At 38.9% G+C, this 17,688-nt stretch overlaps 1 protein-coding gene across 24 annotated transcripts in view; it reads left to right on the top strand.

Annotated features, from left to right (window-relative positions):
- Positions 1-17,688, top strand: part of NRXN3 (neurexin 3) — a 991,793-nt gene that overhangs the window by 435,639 nt on the left and 538,466 nt on the right. For 16 of the 24 annotated variants that reach the window (XM_026849892.1, XM_026849889.1, XM_026849878.1 and 13 more), the window contains 3 exons: positions 68-241; positions 6,164-6,190; positions 14,768-14,887. In XM_026849892.1, coding sequence (XP_026705693.1) covers positions 68-241; positions 6,164-6,190; positions 14,768-14,887 — 321 coding nt within the window. The remainder of the gene's footprint in view (positions 1-67; positions 242-6,163; positions 6,191-14,767; positions 14,888-17,688) is intronic. The other 8 variants (XM_026849874.1, XM_026849888.1, XM_026849886.1 and 5 more) reach the window with 1 other exon arrangement.

Genomic DNA, 17,688 nt, shown 5'->3' with positions numbered 1-17,688 from the left:
GGGTGGGAAGATACTCTAAAAGGTATGTAATTCCTCATTCTTGTATGTTTATCCCTTTATCCTCTAGGTGATCTCTACATTGCTGGCCTAGCTCAAGGCATGTATAGCAACCTCCCGAAGCTAGTGGCCTCACGTGATGGATTTCAGGGCTGTCTAGCATCTGTAGATTTGAATGGGCGTCTGCCTGATCTAATCAATGATGCTCTGCACCGCAGTGGGCAGATTGAGCGTGGATGCGAAGGTATAATTGATTTCGGAGAAGTTCCTCTCTCAAGCACTCCCCACTTACTTCGTTGCTGTCCCTGAGCATCTGCTAGTCCACCTTACTGTCCATTTCATGACTTTGCTTTCATCATGACATCCTTCACTACACCTCTGTCTTCCAAATGCAGCTTCAGGATATCTAGCTATGTAAGTGGTTTAGCTGCTGTTCTCTTGCTTACTCCATCCCCTATGAGGTGCTAGCTCCAGTAGTGGAAAGGATGGTACCAGGGTGGAGTACTATTTACTAGTACTTTTCTCACAGTGGTTTATTAACATTACAGTCCTCCTAGAATACTTTGAAAGAGGTTATGAGCCTTCAATTCTCTTGTGCTTCAGAGCACCCTTTTTTGGGACCCATGGAAGTATTTTGAAGTCCAAGCAGAGGCAGGGGAAATGGAAGGTAGAAGAAACAGGAGTTCCTTTTTGTGGAGGTGGGCCTGTGATGAAAGCACTGGGGACATTGTCTCTGCTGTCTGGAAAACCTTTCTGTCCTTCTGCTGTACTTCATAGTGTCTGTTAACCATGTTCCTCGTGGAAATGAGCATAATGTAGCGGAATTTGTGGCTTTGCCCATTTGTGGCAGAGCCAAAATGCCAAAGATGCACCTTTTCTGTGTTGTTTACAAAGTTCAAAGGAAATATTTATTTTTTTTTTTAATATATTTTCTGATTATCCATGGTCCACTGAAAACTTTAATATTGGTGACTTTTGGTAATTTTTCTGTTTAAAATTAGCTTAATCTGTTGGTTATATAGCCTTCCCGTTATCTCTACTAGCTCTTCAGAGGACCTCACGTTACACTAACCTGTTCAGTATGTGGCTCAGAAACAGTCATGATGCATTCTCAGAAGACTCTGCACTGTTATTAGAGCTATGGTGTTTCCTTCTCCTGTACCCAGTGTAGTGTAGTTATTTTATTTAGTGTCCTATTACTGAGGTTTGTAATGTCAGTGCTGCTCCCCAAACATATAATGTGCAATGCACTTTGTGTGCTAGTCCAGTACTGGGACAACCACTGCCTCAATGTGGAGATTGGTTCACACTTAGAGATGTCAGGAATGTGAGTTCCCCGTCTCTTCTAAAGCCCTTCAAACAAGATTCAAAATTGGAGACCTAAAACAACCCTAAAACCTAAAAAAATGGGTGGAAAGGTCAATGATGGCCCTCATTCTGCCTTTAGAAGAACCTGATCTTGCAAAGCAGTGCCCATGTAATCTTCCTGAATGGTCCTTGTTCAGTTGGGTGCAGTCTTAACAACATTTTAAGGGCTGAAGTCCTAATCAGTTCTTGCTGTCTCATGATGTTTAAATGTGTTTGTAATAAATCGCAGGCTTTTTGGGTGAATAGTTGTGCTGTATGTTGATTTCCAGGAGATGTCCTTATTTCATCGTGAAAGGCAGTGGGACCATGTACATGATGAGAACATGCACGCTTAAAGAAATGTCATTACATCCCCACATAGGAATCTCGCCTTCCAAATGTGGTGTGAGAGAGATTTCTGCTAATGCTCTTGTTGCAGCTTTGCTTTCAGAAGCAGAGGAGATTACAAGGTGGCAGATGTTTTCTCTGAAACTGTCAGTTTGATCTCAGGACACAATCAAAGGATGTGTGGAGGAAGGAAGCCTGGAGAATAGTAGAATGTGAGATGTAGGTCAGCAGACAGCACTGTCCCAACTAAGACAGACCAATACCATGACAAATGGGTGACATCATTGCATCCTGTTTGCATTTGTTATCTCTTTAATGCATTTCACTACCCTATTTCATATCATCAATTAAGATTCACAAGTTTTAATAGGAAAATAATGTTTTTATTGTCTTGGTTCTACTGCCACCTCCTTTTATTCATTTTGAGCAAGCCATTGAACTTCCTTGGCCACATTGTTCCTCTTATGTGCTCAATCATAATTAACCCTTGCTGTGCACCAAAGCACAAACCTACCACATTATACAACTAGGTGAGTTCCAGTGATGGGTAAGGCAGTGCTCCTATTAGAGCAGGAAGCACTTTTAATATAATTATGAGAGAGCTTTTTCTTTAGGACCTGGAGAATCCCAAAGCATTCTTAAGCCATATATAGGAATTATTAACTGAAATGTAGGCATCCTTCATTGAGACTGAAAGTGGCTGGTGTTTAAAAGTATATAGTAGTGCTAAAAAACAAAAAGGCAGTTCAAGTAAGGCAAAAACTATCACTTATCTATTATTTTATCGGTTTCATTCCTATAATTCCTTTATCTATGGTGAGATTTGTTTAGGATAGCACAGCTAAGTAACCTTATTATCCTGCTTTAGGTGAAGTGTCAGAAACTTAAGTTTCAGCTTTTGAAGTCTGCTGCTCAGTCACCAGTGTGCTCGATAAGGCTGCCACACTGACCTGTTCTGTGTTTTGATGCGTCCTGTAGGACCATCGCTTTTGGCAAAGGATTTTGTGGGTGATTATCTGGAAGAAGAGAACCCAGGAATGTCTGAAATGTCAAATGTGTCCATGATGTTGAAGCTCCAAACCATGTGCCCCTTCTTTTTGCATGTGATGGTCTGATTTATTTTTATTGCTCTTCTGCAATTGCTGCATTTCTGATTTTTTGGGAACAATAGGCAACTCTTCATTGATCTTGAAGGTCTGGTCAGATCTGTAGGTGTAGCTTGTGTTTTCCTGGAAGGTAGTTGGCAAAGGCAGTAATGTTCTTCCTCTCTGGTGTGTAAAATCTGTTCTGGGTTGATGTGCTACAGATAATTGTGAGAAGAATGAAGTTTCAGGATAATGACATTATACCAATGTATTTATTAATTTTCCACAGAGTATCTTTAGCTCTCATGCTAGCTGCAGTTTTCATCACCATCATTTATGTAACAAGAGACACCTTCTCTGTACAACCACCAGAAAAAAAGGGGTTGGTGTGAGAGGGTCTGAGAGAAAAGGTACAAAAGGTAGGGAAGTGGTTAAGACTTAAACAGTCGTTGTGTCAGCATTGCATCAGGCTACCGAACACTCTGAGGAGACAGAGTAATTTCTCAGAAAGGACTTCATGTTGGGGGCCCACTTCTACTGGAATCTTGCAGACGAGTCTGCCACCTACTTTGGGCCTTGCTCTGCCTGCCCATGAAATAGGCACATGCTATTCTGTTTGTGATGAGAGTATGAAATTCAATTCTTGCACTTTGAAGTTGTTGTTCCAGGTGATCTTCTTTCCCTCCTTGAAAGTAAACCAATTTAAACTTTAGTTCTTCCTTGATTCTAGACTTCTCCAATCAAATATTTTTGCTGAGCACTTAATTCCTGGACTTACTACTAGGTGAAAGGATTGGTTTATTCAATCTACAGAAGTCAAGACTGAGTGATGCACTGCTTTTTCCTCATTGGTCCTGGAAGAAGTTAAGCAGGTGTTTAACCTTTTGTGGAGTTTAAAGATGTTGCCTTAAATATTGGAGTATTTCCTGCATTTGAGGTGTTTTTTCACCTCTTTATTAATTTGCTGTATGTTCTGTGTTTTTCTTTCCTTTATTTGGACATCCTTATGCTGCGTACTGTGGGCACTAGAGCTATCAGAAGTTCAGCGGCATGTTCTAAATGCTCGTGTTCTCCCCATCCTGTCCTGAGCCAAACAAACTTTAACAATGGTGGTGGTATTTCTTTTACAAGGCAGTTTTCTATGTGTTTTAGAGATATGGCTCCTTCCTCTCTTCTTCACCTTTCCTTACCTGTTCCACTCCTCATAACAGCTTCTCACAAAGGGGAGTGATTATTATTAAACTGGCTGACACTGTTCCAGATGTTTTGGGAGGGTTTTTTGTCCTAATTTAATCTTCTTCCGGATTCTGCAGTAAAATCATAATTTTATGTTATTTTCCTTGAAATAGTGTAGTTAACCTTTGGAATTCACTGGTGCGTGAAAAGCATGAATGACACGTACAGGCTTGATAATCAGAAGTGTGTTTTGCATACTAAGCAGTTTGTGGAAAAAAAAGAAAATTTAATCTCATGCTTAAAATCTCACAGCAGGATAATGTCAGAAAAGATTTCACCCTTCATCTGCACAGTAGTGAAACTTCAAATCTGGAGATACTTCCCTTTCTCTGTGGAATCTAAAGTTGTCGACTGAGGAGAGGCATGTTAATTTACTCTGTGATGGTTTGACAGCTCTCCTGTTCTTTATGCTTTTGAGTTCCATTGTCACAGTGCTACTGGACTTATGGAACAAATATAAGCTTTGCTCCACTTCAGCTAAAAAGATGATGAGAAGCAGGGCAATTAGGAAAAGTGCTTTTTCTTACGCAGAAATTACTTTGTTAGAATACATGTTGAAGATGATACATGGAGAAATGCATCCTCCTCCTCTTCCACTCCTCCCCCTTTTCTTTTGCATTTTGTTTAAAGAACTCTGGAGATTTTATGGCTCTGTGTAGGAGACCAGTTCCAGAAGTTGGTAGAAAAATCTGACTAGCTCAAAAGGGAAGGTGATTACCATCTTGAGGGCTGTAAAACAATAGTAAAGATTCAAAACATAAAACTTCCTATGAACCACAGGAAATGGCATCTGTATGTGCCAGTTTGAATTTATTGGGTTATAAATGTAAAAGGAGAAAGGGAGAACTACCAATCTCTCTTCAGTATCAGCTGTGATATTAGAATTTTTTAAGAACAGAAGGTTTTGAAGGTGAGTATGCACTTCGTAAATACCCATCCTTTGAGCAATGAGGTCAGTGATTTGGTGTTTTGCTGTTCCCATTGTGCTGACAATAGAATTATGTAAACTTCAGTGGCAAGGATTTCAGGTGCTGCTGCCTGTACTCTCATCTTTGTTGTCTGCTTTTTCCATGCTGAAAGAGAAAACTTAGAATCAAGGTCTAACACATCAGAAATCTATGTGGTTTCCTCGTGAACTGGACTCCATTAAAAAAAAAAAAAAATAAAATAAAAATCCTGTGCTTAAATGGAAGACCATCAGTGGTATTGTTTTGCTTCTTAGTGCTCTGCAATTTTCATTAAGTGTACTTGGCTCTTTGGTCAGTCAGACTTGGTAGATTCATGATTCTCTTTTGCCATGTGGATTCTGATTTGACCACAGATGACAAGATCATTCCCACCTAGGTGAAAGAGTGGTCTTGTACTACTGTTATTTCTGTAGATTGCTCTGATAAGATTGATAAAGATTATATGGGTCTAATGCCTGAGATGTCTCTTTGCCTGTTGATGAAAGTTTTCTTAAGGATATGTTGAATTCCATGAGCAGGCAACAGCTTGTGAGGGGGCAAGGTTTTACTGTCTGTTTACATCCAGTGTCAAATTCAGTTCTTGGGATAAACAGAGGTTGTTATCTTTCAGAGTTATCAGTCCCCTATGGTTCCTGGCAATAAATCCACTTTGGACAAAAACCCAGGCAGTGTATGCTTTTATGGGAGACAGAAGATTTAAGTTCAGATCTGGAGCTTGAATGTAGAAACAAAAGAAAAATATTTTTGCCTAATGTGCTGAAAGTCAAATAGATTTTTTTACTTAAATGTATTCTAAGTATTTCTCAAATAAGACAAAATCTTTCTTAAATTAACAGTAAATGCTGAGAGATTTAAGAATGTTAAGTTTTTTTAACGTTAAGAATTATATTTTTTACTTCTCTATCTACTATCTGTAAGTTCTGTAACCTTGTGTTTGTGTGAATGAAATGCATTTCCTCTCTCTTACATGTGGTGTTGTTATCTGTTGCTTTGTTGAGTTAAGGTAGCTGTGTCCCTCTGTGTCCTTGTTGCATGTATTGATTCTGCATGTTGGCTGTGATGATTATACCATTTGTTATTATTTGAAGTGATGTGACCCTGATTTATCTGCCTTTATATGAACATGTTGTTTATTGGTTTTGCTTTTTGTTTATTTTTGTTTTTTATTTTTTGCTAACAAAGTTGAGTTGACCAAAGCTGACCTGCAAGGTAGAGAAGGTTTTTCTTCCCATTACTGGTTTGAACTGAAAGATGCTTTTATGTAACATTTGGTGCCTTTTAATGGATGCAGTCACACCTCTGAGACAGGAACAGAATGACAAACCCGAGCCCCCTGGAGAGGATATCTGGATTGAGGAAGGACATGGCAAACAGTGGAGGTGTTTTTGTTGACCCTAGGGGGTTTGACTGTATCAATCTCTGAATATCCATAAGAGCCTGGATAGATTTCCTGAAATGTCTAATAATTGCTTAGGCAAATAGGTGCTGTGTATAAAGACATAGAAGGCCCTCAGATCTTTACAAAACAAAAAGCTGATTTGGATTCTTCAGCACTGATTTTAAGGAGTTGAGACTAGGAGATTAGTTTTTTTTAACTTAAACCTTGAAAAAAAACCTCCACAGAAATATCTTTCTGGAATTTTAGTTAAAAAAAAAAATCTATTAACTACAAATTACCTTAACAGTTAGATGGTATTTTACAATTCATAATTGATCAAACATATGAGTGGTCATGTCTGAGCCTTTTGTATCTGCTAATTTTTGTACCTCTTATAGGTCTTTTTTAGACCTTTTTACTGGATAGTCTCTTATTTTTTGTAAAGCAGATAAGGCTCTTTCATGATGTTGGTCCTCATGTGAAATTTTTACTGACAAATTTTATTACTATTGCCTGATAAGTAAGAAGGAATCAAATCAGTGATGTTTGGGGTTGCCAGAAGGTTGAGGACTGTGTGGATGGTGTTAAAATGCTGAAGATACTCAAGTGAAAGCCGTTAAGAGGCTGAGAGTAGCTTCAGTAGAAAAGGGGGGGAAAACGGAGAAACCAAGGAAGAGGGCTCAGAGAGGCCAGATAGTGTTTGAGAATGTGCCACTTGAATTACTGAGATGATGGGATAAAGTGTGCTGACAGAAAACCAGTTTGTTGAATGTTATTCTTAGGAGGCATATAATGAAGGAAGGATTAATGGTACAATTACATACAAATACCCTGTTTCCTCGGGGCATAAGTGAGGGAAACCTGCTTATTAGCAATTGATAGGACTTTGATGCTAGTACCAGAGAGATGTTTTCCTTGGTGCTGAAAGTCTATCCTTTTAAACATGATAGTGATTACTCTCATGTAAAGTATACTTCCCAACTCATCTAGAGCAACTGCAAGATAGAGTACAAATTAATTTATACCTGAATGTTGTGGAAGTTTAAGAAAATGCTCCTCCTTTTTAATTGAAAAGGAAAAAATGGTCTTGGGTGTAAGGGGAAGTCAGACACATTGAACAATGTGTCTCTGTTTAACAGTCCTGTAGCCACAGATGGTATCTGTTATGGTATCAGCTTAATCATCTTGAAATTTTAGGTCTAAACCACAGGTTTAGTCTGAAGTTTTGTTGTGGCAGAAAACACATAGTATTCTTATTTTATACTCTGAGATAGTGGCAGGACTTCCCAACATTTTACATATCATTGGAATGAAGTTTTTGTGACTTTGATCTTGCACTTCATAAACCCCTTTTCTATTCACCATGTTAACCATGACGACCTGGTAATGTTGCTGACCTGATCTAATGCTATATTCAAAACAGTCCTGTTCCATATTCCAGGTGTAGGCAGGTAGCAATTACCTTTGCTTCATAATATTATCTGTGGTTTTAGGTATGGTTTGGCATTCTACAGCTCAGTAGAAAAGGATGAAAATATATTTGGAGGAACCAAGGAAATTTTAATGGGTAAGCACTCTATCACTGTAGCAGTAGTTAATAGACAGAAGCATATTAGAAGGCACCCTCTTACCCAGCAGGTAGAGATACTGACAGTCTGAGATAATTTTAGCCATTGGATGTGTATGAAACATTGAATCTGAAAGATTTGACAGCCTAGAGGTAGACAGAAGTTAGTGTGATATATTGTGCTCTATGCATGTGGAGCATCACCTGTGACCATGTTTTGTTGGCATCTCTGGCCTATGCCCAACTGTAAAAAGTTGAAGTACTCTGTTTTACAGAGGTTAGTTATTTAGAGAGTGTCAGATACTGCCTCTAGGGGATTTCTGAAGTTTATATAAATGAGAGGGGTAAAGAATGATATTTGAAAGACTAGGAAGAATACATGGGCTGGGACAGGTGTGAGAAGAAAAAGCATCCTGGAAGTACACTGGGGAGTAAATAGCTTTAGGATTAAGGTGTTCTGTGCCATCTATTAAAACTGTGGCAGGGGATTTGGGACTTGATTAGACATCAGGAAGTATTGTGTGTCTCTGGCTGCAGCCACTGTTATTCTCTCTGGTCACTTTTGTGTCCATTGGAATTCAGAATAGATGTCCAGTAGTTCCTTCGCGATTTTTGATATCCATTGAAGTGGATGCAACGTGAAGAGGAGGTTCTGAAACAAACAGATTTGTTTGTTGTTTTGAGTTTTCCAGAGTCTTCAGAACCTAAAGGCTTGTCACAGCTGTGCAGATTATTCCAGGTCAAGCTCATATTATTACAGAGGTCTTAACCCTATAGGAGTATTTGCCCTTCAGATGAAAACACCTGATAATCATTGAGGCCTAAGGGGAAATGTTTGTCTTGAGTACCTAATGTGGATTATTGGCTTTTCAGGAAACCAACCTTTGCTAAATAGGTTTGGCTATTTTAGAATAGGCCATGAGGCCTGGTACTTTTGTACTGTGTGATTTGCAGTGGAGAAGGCTGTTTTGCTAATTGACTGTATTTTTCTTTTTCACACACAGTCCTTTCAGTTTTTCATTTCTGTTTTTAGTTTCTGTGTCTGCATGTCTGAATACTGTTTATTCCCTCTACTTCATCTGCATCTCCCTGTCCCTTGTTGCATCTCAGATCCAGGCATACTCCCTTGTGTGCACTTGACTTTTTGTTGTATGGTTGGGTGTTTGGTTTTTTTGTGGGGTATTTTTTTGGTTTTGTGTTCTTCCCTCACCAGCACGTGTATGAGCACATTGCTCAAGACCTTTTAGGTTGCTTAGAGATCTTAAGACCATTTAGGTTGCTTAGAGATGGAGAGTGGCAAGATGACGAAAGAGAGGAAGATAGGTACATGCCAGGTTTCATGGAGGGGAGAGAAACGCCACCATGTTGTAGATCCATCCTCTGTTTATTGCCATTGCTGCTGATTCCCGTCTCCTGTCACCTTGAGGTAAATGTGCTTTCTGTGGGAGATTGCATATTTATTAGTTTAACTAGTCTTACTCCCTGAAATTTTTAAGCCAGCCACATATTTGGAACAGAAGGACTCAGCGTTATAATTGACATCAGGTGAATGAAGAGTTCAGATTCTGCTGAGGCAGTGGAATAAACATCTGTATTTTTAGAGGACTACAGAATGCTGGCTTTTGAGTTATTTCTAACAATGGGTAGCCTTAAATATGGAACCTGCTAGATGTCTAACCATATTTAGGTGATGATGAGTTCTTAACAAAATCTGAAAATGAGAGAGATTGAAGAGCTGGTATTGCAGTCCTTGAAAATCCCTTTTGGTTTTTTGGTTGTAGTTTGCTCACTTAAAGTTACTCTGTGATATTCCTGCTTTCTATCACCTATTACTCAAAATACAGGATCTAACTTTTTGAATCGTGCTGAATCTTGAATATACTTTAGTTTCTTATGTTTGTGCGAAGTAGGTGTCAATGTGCCAGTTGGTATTTGACAGTTACAGCATATGAGATATGGTCTGTCCAGTGAAGTGATGGTTCCATGAGATTCAGTCTCAATTTTGATCACTTTTTTACTCAGAAGAAAATTATTTTTTTCTAAATTATCCTAAAATTGGAAAAATTAGATGGATTAACTTCATTTCCTCCTTAACCTTCACTAAGAGTGAGTCCTGGAATAGTTTTGTATTCTGCCTAGTGCATGTGGTTTCCAAGACCTGATGCCTCTCTGACCTGTACTGGGCCTGCATGTTGAATTTAAAAAAGCAGACTATTGATGGTTATGAAAGAGGAATGCTGACAGAAGTAGATTGTAGATTTATCATAGGTATAAATTGCCCACCATAGTTTCTGGCTAGTAGTGGTAGAGATATTTCAGTGCTTGATGGCATTTGCAATTTAGGAACTGCAGGACAAAAGAATCAACTTATTTTGCTAAGACAGTTAAAATGTCTTGTGTGTCTCTTTCTAACCTCTTTGAAGTTACAAGGGAAAAAGAGCATTTAGGGATTGGAGAGTGAAAATGCACCATGGTGCCATTGAACCATGCCTGTTGCAGACCTGCATCTTCCTGAGAAAATAATGTTAACACAGATAGTAGATTCCTTTCAGTAAGAGTGAATTTTCGATGTGTGAAGAAAGGTGTCACGTGCAAGACCAAGAATGGTTTGCTTAGCTTAATGCTTATTGCTAGTTATGATCAAGGCATGAGGCAGTTGTGTTATAATCCTAAAGAAACTGGTTCCTCATGTAACTTGGAAGAATTATAAACACAATGCTGTCTTTTATTCCTAGAATTACTTTCTCTGCAAAGAGCTTTCAAATGACACAGCAGGAATGACTTCTCTTGCCAGTGAAATGTGCCCACCTGTGTGATGAAACATGGCAGTTTTAGCAATGTGCAGCAATAGAACTCAATTTTGTTAGTTTCAGGGCAAAGAGAAACCTACCATACAGCTGAAATTACAGGAAAGATTTAGGAAGACAAAGTAATTTTCTCAAGCAGCATATGGATAAGAGATCTGGCTACTTGTGCTCTTCTAAGGTGATTTTCTTCAAATACTTAATGGCTAAACTAATAAACAAACGATACATCTAGCTAGGTAACTTGGAAGAAAAGTGTAATATGGGACTCCTTTCCAGGGAGGAAGACCCAACAAGATCTCAGACCCAGCAAGTCCTCAGATACTGAGCTGTTCCAGTAAAAATCAGATATACAGAAATAAAGATCAAATGGACATTGTTGATGAATTTGCTTTGCCATCTCATATTCCTAAGGAGCCTTCTCTGTTAGTAGACTTAGTCTGGACCGGAGGAGACAGAGCAAGTTACACTTCTGCTAGCAGGGATGCTTTTCTGCATTGGGCACTTCTCCACTTTTCTGCTGTATCTACTGCCCACTCACTCCCCTTTCCAGTGTTCATGTGGCATGAAGAAGACAATGCACCAAGCCCAGCTACAAACAGACAACAAAACCCCAGGCCTTTGAACAAAAATGCACTCAATGGAAATGGCAAGTGCTGTTAGGGTGTTGGAAATTTCAGGAGAAAATTTAAAGTTAGCATGCATATTTTATTAATTGAAAGTATAGTGTGACTTATCAAAAGACTCTCTGATTATTATGTGAAGACTAGTTCTAAAACTTTGCTTTTAAATGTTTTGACTGCTGTAAGTGTTGCCAAAGGAACGAGATTAAAAATAGACCTGAACCCTGATGGCATTGATAATTTAGAACCAGTTCTACTGCTGTATATATATATAAACCGTTTGTTGTCTTCTCTTTTCTTATTTGTTAGCACTAAAGGGCATGTGTGTGGTATCACAATCTTCATGTTTTATAAGCCTTCCTGTGCTTCTGTTGCTTTGCTCCCTAATCCAAAATCCTAATCCCCTGTGACATCCCTGTTAGATGCTCTGAAGAAAATTCTGTTGCTACAGATGGAGGATTATGACATCAGGCAAGAATTGTAAGCAGCGGGAGTAGATGAACTCTGAGACAAAGATCCTTTTACCATGCAAATGGCCCATATTACTAAGGAGTGAGGCAAAGTGTAATACCCATCTTCTATGTTCTGCCATCACAACTGACTAAAGACAGTAGATCAGGCTTTGAGCTTCCTCATGGTATTTTCAGGGTTTCAAAATTTCTCATCATTGGGGTTTTCTTTTCTTTTTCAGCTGCTTTGAAAGTACTGGTTTTATCTTCACAGTTGTTTTCTGTAAAATACAATTCAGAAACCACATTACTAGTCATAAATTAAAGTCCTTTGGCTCTCTGGAGTCTCTCACTATGAGTACCTCAAGCCACAGGTTCTAGACATCCTGCAGTCTTACTCCTTGAGTAGGGTACTGGTCCTTTCTCTTGTGGCACCTAGGCAAAGGATAGCCCTATTAAATGATGCTTCTTGTCAAGTGCAATTATTGATTAAGGTGTTTTCAGAAGAGTGTAGGGAGAGAGGAGAAATACTGTCATTGAAACTTCTGTTTGGTTTTGCTTCTATTTAATGGTATTTAGAGTTGATGCTGAAGCGAGTTTGCATAGAACAACTGCTTTCTTTTGTAAATATATGTATAAACTTGCATGTTTATACCTCTAGGAGTATTGGCATTCATATTTAGGGTTAAAGGTTAGATAATGGGATAGTAAGGTACGGAAAGGTATTAGCTTCTTATTCCTTAGCCTCAGATAACTCAGACATTTTAGGCAAAATGACAACTACTAATCTATTGCAGATTGTTAAATGCCATCCCTTCTTTTCCTGGGCCAGAGTAAGTCTGAAGCAAGTATCAGACCTCAACCTGATGCATATGTATCTATATAGTTGTATCCATGTCTTCTGTAAGTATAAAGGCAGGAGTGAGGTGTTTACATACATGTGCCTATGATCTGTTGACTTCACACTGTGCCAGTGAGACCACTGGGATTCATAACAGCTGCAAATGGGAGTCAGGTGGGTAGAAAGAGGAGGTGGAGGGCAGGAGAAAAGCACTGAAAAATGCTGCTCAACTTTCTTTAAGTATGGTAATGCATAGTTTGCTTGATGTGGCTGCTGTTGATGCCTGTTTTCAATAGGTGAATTTTCTTTCAGGGATTCTTCTTGTCTGCTTTTGTTATCTACACTTATGCTTCTACCTAGAGGTTTTTGGCTTTTGTTTTTTTTAACAGTATAACAGATCATGGAAAAACTCAGGTCTGTATTAATGTTCAGTTAAACTCTGCCTACTGATAATCATGTGTCCCATCTCATTGCAGGAGAGATGTAAAGCAACTTGGATAGCTAAAAAGCCACTGAAATTCACCCATTCTGTTTTTACAGTGGGGAAAGATGTTCTGGTGGGAAGAGCAGGAACTCTGCACTAAAGCTATAAGGGTCCATTCCTGGTTTGGCCTTTGAATTGGTGGAAGAAACATCACATGACATGGGGCTTCCAGTTAGATGTGGGATCTACAAAGGCTTGTAAATGTGGAAGTGCCCAGATGCACAATCTGAATATCAAAGATGGTGTATAACTGTGGGATTCAGTGAAATCTGGCTGGTGTCAGATGGAGGTTGAGAGGTTTCATTTTGGGTTAAAATATCTGAAAATTCTGTCTCCACTTTGGTGTGTCCTATCTCATCTATAAAGTACAGATGGTGGTGTCGATGTGATGAAGAAGTAAGGATGAAGGCTAGGATGAGCCTCATGGAATTACTGTTTCTAACAAAGACTGTAACAGAAGATGCTGGCATGGGTAGAACAGTTGTTGCTTTATTTTTATGCTGTTGTCCTAGACTGGAAGTGGTTAACAAACTGATCTCAGGCACCCTAGCCAGTTGATCCTCTATTATTCACTGTCTTTCTTTTGTTTCTTCTTCTTTTCCAACAAGTGCAGGATATAGAATAGTAGGTATTTCAAATATAGTTGTACGTTTTATTTGAAGTACTGCACAATAGGAGCAATGTCTTTGTCTAAAATGCTGAAGATAAAATACTTCCCCAGGAAGTAACTTCTAAACTTATGGTCTTAAAATCTATGGCTTGCAGCTTCACGTCTACTCTCAGGTGTTTCAGAATGCAACTACCTCCTTGTGGATGACATACTAGCTGTCATTGAGTCCATCTAATCTAAGATCACTTTTTCACCTGTTGCTTGCGTTGTGTCTTTGAAAGGTTTATCTGAGTAGGTTTGAAGCTGTTAGCTCCAAATCAAAGAGCAGTGAAAGGCTCTTCTGTTAGTAGTAGCTGCTTCCTTCTTTGCTTCCTCCAAAGGCAGTGTAAACTAGTCTGGAATAGAGAAGTATCATGGACTAATGTCAATCTCTTCTGAGGACTTTATTGACATATTTCCATAGGTACATATGCAATATGACTGATCAGAGTCTTTGTGTGATTTTTTTTTTTGGTGTGTGGTTTGTTTTTGTTGTTTTTTTTTTTCCTTAACCTGTCAAGCAAAGCTATAACCATCTGAGGCTTCAAAGCTTCGGTTTGAATCCACATATTACGGTTCTTTGTGTAGGATGAGACGTTGTTCATGGGCTCATTTCTACAAGGGGATCAAACTTCCAGGAAAGCATGACAATGTGGCATTGTTTGTTATCCTTGCATCACACCATATTTTACAGTAAATTTCTTTGAGCAAGCGCCGAACACAAGTTGGGCCTGCCTAAGAGAGAATATGTTGCTGTTTTCCCTCTTGCTCTATGTTAGTTTGCTGTTTTGTCGTGGAGTGTACAGTTGTCTTTGTGCTCTTTTTACCTGAGTTTCTTGCATGTCCAAGAATGGAAAGTTGTTTGGTTAGTGCTTTTTTCCTTCTGCATGAGGATCCTAACAGTAATGGTAATGATGAATTGGAGCTTTTCGGGGCCTAAAATGATTCTCTCAGCTTTGTTTCACCCTTTTCTTGACATCCCTTTCTCTAGGACCAAGCACTACCTGCCAGGAAGATTCCTGTGCGAATCAGGGCATCTGTAATCAGCAATGGGAAGGTTTCACCTGTGATTGCTCCATGACTTCATATTCTGGGAGCCAGTGTAATGACCGTAAGTAGGCTTTTCCATTGGATTGGTGAGCTGTGAATTCTGATAGATGGGAGCACAGAGAACACATGATTAGCTTTACTTTCAATTGAAATACAACTTTCCCAGTGTCAAAGCCAACCTTGGTTTCCTGGAAAGTTTCTTTGAAGCATACAGCAAGTTATATTTTTTTCCATATTAAAATGAAAATATGCAATTTGGTATGTGTTGGAATCCAGATCAGTTATCATAATTGATGTTAATGGAATTCCTGGTTTAGAAAAAGCAGGAATGAATTGTGTGTATTGTGTGTAATATATAGGTACAAAATGCCTATGTTTTCTGTACTGAATTATACTTTGAGGTTTTCATTCAAACCTTGGTGACAAAGACATGGAATCCATGTAAAACTGCTGAACAGTATTCTTGATTGTCTTCTACTGAATTACTAGCTGTATGCTAATATGAAAATTTGGGTACTGTTTGCCAGAATGTTCATTTAAAACCAGGTGGTCAGTTAAAGATACAGTGACAGTATTGTGCTTCTTGGCATATTGACTTGCTTCATCTCAAAAGATTGGATGTTCTTCTTAGCTAATTACTATTAAGATCTCTGATAAAATAATTGAACAAAACCCTGAAGTCTTTCTTCAGGGGGCAGATAATCAGCTTTCAGACATCCTCTGTGCTCATCCTGATGTGGCCTTTGCTCCTGCCTGGAGGGAGCAGATCAATTCAGCTCTACTCTCTCCCCACTTCTATTATTTAAGGCAATAGTTAGTTCCCTTCTCCCTCCTTGCTCTGAGGCAGAGAACAAAGGATCATGTTATGAGTGCTATAGTAAGTGTAACAGAAGGTTTCATTAATTTGGTTCAATGTGTGTGTAAATTTTTAGACCAGAAAAGGCTTACGGTCTACCCTGAGCACCTGCATCGCATAAGCTGCTGCTTTTCATTGAGGGTGTCTGTGGTAGACATTAATCGAGGTACCAGAAAGGTCCATGCAATATTGGTGCCACAGCACTTGCTCTATCTGCAACCCTTCCCCTAGAAGTTTGAGATATGGCTGAATTGATGGTAAATACAACAAGCCGTTTAACATGTAGTGACAGTCTGTTTCTTCTGAAGGCCAAAAAGCCTGTTTTTCTGTCATTTGTAACATATGTGGTGTTATCTGTATTGGTCTCCCCTTTCTCCCAGCATAGTTCTCCCAGACAGAGTTTGGAAAGGTCTATCAGCATTTGTGCTTTGACAGGGGCTGTATAAGAAGGGTAGTACAGACACAGATTTATAGGCTGTAATGCCACATCTAGTTTTGGGTTGTTTTAGAATCCAGAATGACACCTTTGGGTCCAGAAAAATCACTTCATATTAGAGCCACAAGATTTGGCTCCAATTTGCTGCATTTTTGTTCTGGTTTGCTTTTGTCAGTTGGAATACCCGGTTTCCCATTTTTGCACTTTCAGTCTTTCAGTTTAGACTTGCTAAGCTAGCACATTATAAACCTGTTGTGTAAAAGAAATGCTACTTTGAATCCTGTTGGGTTGCAGTTAAGTACACGTCCAGGAAATCTCTGAACAGATTATTGATACTGTCGGTTTTGTTTCTAATGTGCTGGGCTTTGCAGCTCCAGAATGTCACAGTGCCCTTGTTATGCTGTTGCTAATGATTTAAAGCAGGCTTTGAAGTGCCAGGAAGCCAGGTTCCTGTGTCTGTAATTGGGAATTCCTTGCTGCTTTTTGGAGCTGGCAGCTGGAAACCATGCAGAGCAGAGACAGGGGTTTGATATGAGTGGCGGTTGTGTGGGCAGTGTAGTATCCAGCCACCTAGTGTCAGGCCTGTCTGGTTATTTAGAAATGCTTACAGAGGATGTGGGTTTCAGACTGGTCCGGAAAGGTAAGTCATGTGGATTCTTCCTGGAACACAAGAAGACTTCAGCCAGGATCTTCAAAAAGTGAGTATAATATCTTTTTTTTTTTTTTTTTTTTTTTTTTTTTTTTTTTGTGACAGGAGTCTAATTCTATTACTTGAGTAGATGGCTATTTTTTATTCTATTTTTTGAGCAAATTGCGGTCTTTCACTGATGTAAATATGGAATATTGAAGTCCACAGAAGAGGTCTACATTTACATCATGGAAATGGTAGCAAATGAAAATAAATATATTTTGTCTTTCCATTTCTGTTAATCAACTCAAGCATCCACACTGGAAAATTTGCATTTCCATGTGTTTGAATATTTCGGTGCCTCTAAGTTAGGTAAATGGCATATCTAGTGTTCTCTTCAGTTATACTTGATGCTCTTTTTAGATCATCCCCATTTAACTATTGGTAAGTGTGATAGGTTATTTGCTAGTGTAATTTAGTGTTATCAATACTCAGGAAAGCTTGGTGTGACAATATGTTTTTGCTTTTTCATTTTTGTCCCAGGAGTGGGTCATTAAGCTTTACAATTCAGATGCAACTGGCTTGTAACTTGTTTCTGAAAGGTGAAGAAGCAGAGGTGGCAGAGACGCATGTTGTACATCTAGAGATATGTTTGTACATTCACTAGTGTTGTTTAACAAGGCAAAGATTTAAATTCCTAGTGGAAATGATGATACACCTTAATTTTTAGCTGCTGTGGTGTAGCTTTTTTATAGATGGTCTTCACACTGTAGGAATCAAGATTCCTCAGAATAAGAAATGAATGGAAGCTATGGGGGCAGAAGCTCAGTTTTAATATGCTTCATTTCTTGTACAATGTTAAAAACCCAAACCAACACAGACCCCCACGCCCTCAAATGTATGTTAGAATGTCTTTTATAGAAAAGTGAATTTGAAGGTCTG

The sequence above is a fragment of the Athene cunicularia genome, assembly GCF_003259725.1.
Source record: "Athene cunicularia isolate RWA chromosome 5 unlocalized genomic scaffold, athCun1 chr5_part1, whole genome shotgun sequence".
NCBI classification, from domain to species: domain Eukaryota; kingdom Metazoa; phylum Chordata; class Aves; order Strigiformes; family Strigidae; genus Athene; species Athene cunicularia.
The sequence above is the reverse complement of the archived record's forward strand: the minus strand, read 5'-3'. Positions and strand labels throughout refer to the sequence as shown.